The sequence below is a fragment of the Nothoprocta perdicaria genome, unplaced genomic scaffold (assembly GCF_003342845.1).
Source record: "Nothoprocta perdicaria isolate Ctin4 unplaced genomic scaffold, notPer1 scaffold_351, whole genome shotgun sequence".
NCBI lineage: Eukaryota > Metazoa > Chordata > Aves > Tinamiformes > Tinamidae > Nothoprocta > Nothoprocta perdicaria.
The window spans coordinates 156,293-161,904 of record NW_020455590.1 but is presented as its reverse complement, the minus strand read 5'-3'; the positions used below and the strand labels follow the sequence as shown (position 1 = coordinate 161,904).

Genomic DNA, 5,612 nt, shown 5'->3' with positions numbered 1-5,612 from the left:
AACACTGACTCCACAGCAACAGGCATGGCCAGCACAATCTTTTTTCCTTTTTTTTTTTTTTTTTTTTTTTTCCGGGGGGCAGCATTTTGTATCCCACATTAAAACAAAGTCACTGGCTGTACAGATTTCTCTTCTTGCTAGGCACGGAATTTAAACACGGACTCCTTACCTCTGCCATCTCAAGCGACCTGATCTTCCTCTTTATTTTCCCTTGTGGCAAGCACTCACTTCCCCTCACTATGCATCATACTAAGTCACTATAGGATGCTTATTCCCTTGATACACAATGTATTAATCTCAACCTCAACAGTCTTTTTGTAATTTGCTACTACTTTCAGGTACTGGAATTCTCACTGCTTTTAAAACATGGCTCTTGCATTGGTACATTGAGTAAGTTAATGCTCATATTCTGCTCCCACACTTTTGTCTTTCCTTGTGTATTTAGAGGCTGGAATAAAATCGCACATCAATGTTCAATATAGAAGAATGTTTTAAATTTCAAATTGTATTTAATCAAAAACATGGTTACATGTGAAAACCATAGTTATAATACTTTAGTTGCTGCAAGAATAAAGTTGAGACTTTCCATTTCCATACACAAATTTTATTGCATTACCTGTATTCTAAGTACAGAGACAAACACACAATGACTCATAACAGACTTTAAACCTGCCCAAAGAACTGAAAAGTTCATTTAGTATTTGAGTCAAAGTTGATAGGACTTCAATAGCTGATAGGAAGCTCTCCCAATCTTTCTCCAAGAACAACCAGGATCCATAATATTTTTGGTCCAAGATGCATGATTTAAGTTCGCAACTGAGTTTATGAACGAGTGTATTTACCCCAGATGTGCAGCATAAACACAGAAGCAATAAAAAGAAGACTCATGACCAAAACTGGAACAGGACCACTAAAAATAAAGAAAGAAAATGTATTAACATAAAAAGTAACATCAACAACAACATCTGCCTTGTCCAAAGGCCAGTATCAGCCAAATGAGCTCGTCAGTTCATATGCAATTGTATGAGAAAGCTCTTACTACATTCCCATAGGAGCACCATAATACACAGGTATGAGACAGTCATCCAAACCAAACACTGCTGCTGCCCCTGCATTTTTAAAATAGGTTAAATATCCTAACCACTACATGACTGTAAGCACAACAACAACTACTTAAATGTAATTAACATTTCACTCTTGCTTATTGTCATTAAATGCATCTCCAGATTTTTAGAACTTATACCTGATTAGTAAATGGAGACATTTACTTATTGTAAATTAGTAAGTAAATGTAGACATTTAGTAAGTAAATGGAGACATTTGCTAATGTCTCCATTTACTAATCAGATATCCCCCTGAATAGACACAGATATAAGAGACAACAGAGTCCTCTAGCGGCTAGCCAAATTTTGGCATGAAGTTCACATAATCTGGTAGGTGTCTCTCAAAGTTTTTATTTCCTTTAAACACTGTGGCAGTGGAGTCAAGGTAGATGTGGGTGGGCGTGGAAGCTGCTGTTATATTTGGGGTTTTCTTTTTTTTTTTTTTTTTTAAAGATGGGCCGTATATCAATGTTAAGTCTGCTATAAAATCATTAAGACGTACAATTCCAACAGATTTTTAATCTTTTTTCCCCCCTTCGCAACTTTACGCATGTCCATGCTAATAGACCTAACCAGCTGTTCCATGCCATCCTGACACTACAAATGCCTTTTAATTACACTACTCAATATTGCTACATACCACCTAGTATCTGATGTTCAGCATGATATTAGAAGAAACACTGTAAAAATGCAGTTATCTAGCCTTTAAGAACTAACAACCTTTGCAGATTACTCCAAGTTTCAGTGTACAAGGTGGGTAATGTTACTTGAAAGTAACTTAATAAAATAAAGACTGAAATAATTTACTTTTTTATGAGATCTGGATGCACACATTTCAAATGTTCGTAATTACCATTTTCCACAAGCAGCTCTCAAACTCAAAGATTATACACCCTACTTAGGCTGATCTGCATACAAAGAACCCTGATTAGATGTAAAGCATTGAATAAGCGAATTAAGGACAAAATACAAGTTGACACCATGCAGTGTTTACACAAGTGCAACAAGAACCAGACTTGCATAGTGTAATTCTCCCTGTAAGGGAGAAAGCTTTCACTAAGAAACAGAACCTGCTCTTCAACAGCTAGTATTTCATCTGTGAAGATTATGCTCTATGAGAAATATAAATCATAAGCAACATCATAAGCAATAAGCAATATCATACTGCATATCATAAGTACAGAAACAAGCTTATAATAATTCTTAAAATCATAAGCAACGCACAACACCCTTAAAAGTTTTATCTAAATTACTGCCTAATTCATTTGTGCCTTTAATGGTAGTAATACATAAGTGATTTGTCACCTATAGCTTTTATGGTACTACACAGCAATAGACATCTATTTGCTAAAGAGGAGCACTACTAACTGGAACAATGTAAACAAAAATAAACAGCATCTTTCGCATGCAGCTTACATTAGTTCTACTACAGAAGTACAGAAGTTTTCAATTCAGGTATCATGTCTATTTCAGTTCCAGAGAAAACCAGTTAGAACATTGGAATTCTCCTCATACACCTCAGTCTTTTCAACCTTAAATGTCTGCTTAAAAATATATATGTATATTTTTATGTAAAATTCAATAAACATCAAAAATTGTGCTGTGTGTTCTCAGAAGCATCGGGCTGAAGGCTGCATACCAGTACCACAAGTCCAATTTGATTGTCTATCATGATTCCATGGAAACATCACCTATTGCTCCTTAAGCAGGAAAGCTCAAAACAAGATAGAGAAACCAAAGGAACCAAATGACACAGAAACAGTGGCAAGTTTTAGGACACCATTTTGGTTTTAGCCCTGCTAAAGGACAAAATACTAAGTTCAAACAGAAAAATATCATATCCCACCTTCAACCACATCCCACACAGCTCCCTTTTGCATTTTGCAGTATCCACTACTACAAAGGCATTTTCCTGAGGCAAAACAAACTTGCCTATTCAATGTGATTTTTATTATTTCTGATTAAGAATACTCAGTAAAAAAGCCTGAAGCATCAGAGGTACAATTATGCACAATACACAACTTTTACTCTACAGCAGAATCGCCCCAATCACAGCTAATACAAGATAACCCTTCCTTAGTTGTTTTTATCAAAAAAGATTTTTTTTGATATCAAAAAAATGATTTTTTCAGATTCCTAATAATGCTAGGAGTACATATTATAAGTGGCACAAGAAACTAAATTCAAAAATTAATTTCACTGATGTAGGTCACCACCCTTTCTAAAAGGAGCTTCAGCTGAAGCCTCTGAGGCAATGACAATCCATCTATAACCCATTTTCATTTTAGAGCTTACTGGATAGATGTGATACAGCAATCATAAAGCTACAAGGAAGGAAGTTATTTCAAAGCCATGGTTCACAACACGTTGCAATTCCTCTGCAGCTGGGCTGTAAAACCAACTGAGTTCTACAAATCTGCTCCTTCTGCTAACAGCCTGACCATAAAAGCACCCTCAAGGCTGACTGTGAGAACCCCTGGGCTGCAGCACAGTTAGGAGAGGAAAGAAAATCTACCAACTTGCTGGTATTGAGGTTTAGAGCAATGTATAATACGGGTATAAAGCAGTAAGAGGGAGATCTGTCCAGGAGACTTACTGGAGAAGTTGGTGTTGGCATTTTGACTGCTTTTAAGCACAGCTCTGTTGAAGGGGGTAAGGGTAGCAGGCTTCTCTCAGTTCGTTTTTATTCATTTTTACCTAAGCTTTAGTAGACTTCATGGTACACAAAAGGCTTGCCTATCTGCACAGACACCATCTAAAGCATTAGTGGTGTTCTTTTAGCCTTTGCCTTGCATGCTCCTTGTATTCAGAATGGGGAAAACAAGATTGACAATAAAAAAAGTAATCATTTGACAAGTTATAGTAAGTTTTTGTTTGTTTGTTTTGGCGGGAAGGACATGTTTTATTGGGAGAGAGGATAGGGCTTTTTTTGTTCTTGTTCTGGTGATTTGTTTCTCTTGTGTTTGTTGTTTTGCTTTCTTTCTTTTGTGTTGCTTTGTCTTTTTAAGTCAAGCGCACATGGAAATACTGAACACATCACAGAAGTTACCATTTGTGATACAGTCACTACCTATAGCATCATAAACTGTCTCAAATATTTTCCTGTGCAGCCAGCTGCAATGTCTTTTCTATTGTTGTATTTCAATGTATGTCTGCTCCAGAACAAAGCACTGAGAGATTCTATAAGAAGAGAAGCAACAGGGGAATTATCTGGGTCTCCTGAGCCTACTGAGCCCAGTAACAAAAATTAAGAGGCTGTGAAGTACACACCTTCCCTCTACAAAAAATGTGTGTGAAAACTGTGATTTAGCACATAGTCATGTCAACTGAAATGGCCCTTGTCCCCCTATACTCAAGTGCTAGGCTGGTTAGGCCAGTTTGAACAACAAACTGAAAGACTGAATCTGGTTAAGAAGTAAAAGGTCAGGCTGTCTTTACAGTTTAGGGGACACTAACATCAGTCATTTGACCACCATCTGGGAAGGTTAGTCATATAGTAACAGAGATGACCCCGTTTAATTCTTATGCTGAGTTGGGAATTGAATAGCATTGCAATATCCTGCTTATCTTCACCCACAGTCTGAAAAAAAGAAAATCTGTAAGCACAGAGTGTATCAATTGTACTGTTTTCCAAATGAAAAAATGAATGGCTGGAATCTGTGTGCCATGCTAAAAGCAGAAAGCCAATTAACAACTTTTATCCCAACTGCAAACCTGGGCCTAAGTGCACTGTGACAACCTGTCCCAACTTCAAAGGGGCTGCTCAGAGTCTTTAGGGACCGCCCAAAGCCCACCTACGTAACCACAGACCGAAAACCTTTTCTCTTTTAACAAAACCTTTTCTCTTTTAGGCAACCACAGCCTGAAGCTCAATGCTAGCCCCTCCAGGTTTACCCGTTAAGTACTAGGCTTCCTCCCAAAGCTTACGCGGCCACCAGTTCAACACGCGTCCCCCCACCTGCAGCAAAGCGCGAACGTTTAAAGACCAACCGGCTCACGGGCAGACAGGCACAGCGGCTGCCCGCGCCTGCGGCCGCCCAGACCCCCCGACTTACACTTTGAGGCCCGGCGAGTCCTCGGTGTAGAAGCGCCACATGCCGCCCGTGCCGGTGGACGTGGCGCGCCCGGCGCTCCTCGTGCCGCAGCTCGCGTTCTTCCTGCGCGCGCGACAGGGCGAAGCAGAGGCCCGAGGCCGTTAGGGAGCCGCGAGCGGCCCGCGCCGCCGCGCCGGGGGCGCCCCAGGCCCGCGGAGCCCCGCGCCGCCCTCCCGCCCGCCCTCCCTCCTACCTCTGGCGCACGGTGGAGCCGGCGGCGCGGGGAGCCACGGCCTTGCTGGGGGAGCGGCCGGAGGCGCCGACGCTCGTGGCGCTGGGGTTGGGCCCGGGCTGCGGAGAGACACGGGGAAACAGCGGGGGAGAGAGGGGCGCGGAGAGGCGTCAGGCGCGGGCCCGCCGCCGGCAGCGCGGGCCGAGCCGAGCCGGGCGGGCGGGACGCACCATGGCGCGGCGC

General features: G+C 41.5%; 1 protein-coding gene across 1 annotated transcript in view; it reads right to left on the bottom strand.

Annotated features, from left to right (window-relative positions):
- Positions 1–582: 582 nt before the first annotated feature.
- The window catches only part of SEC61B (Sec61 translocon beta subunit), a 5,664-nt gene continuing 634 nt past the window's right edge, over positions 583–5,612 (bottom strand). Inside the window, exons 2-4 of the mRNA XM_026044162.1 lie at positions 5,391–5,488; positions 5,159–5,260; positions 583–910 (exon numbers count right to left, since the gene is read on the bottom strand). Coding sequence (XP_025899947.1) covers positions 823–910; positions 5,159–5,260; positions 5,391–5,488 — 288 coding nt within the window. The 3' untranslated portion in view covers positions 583–822. The remainder of the gene's footprint in view (positions 911–5,158; positions 5,261–5,390; positions 5,489–5,612) is intronic.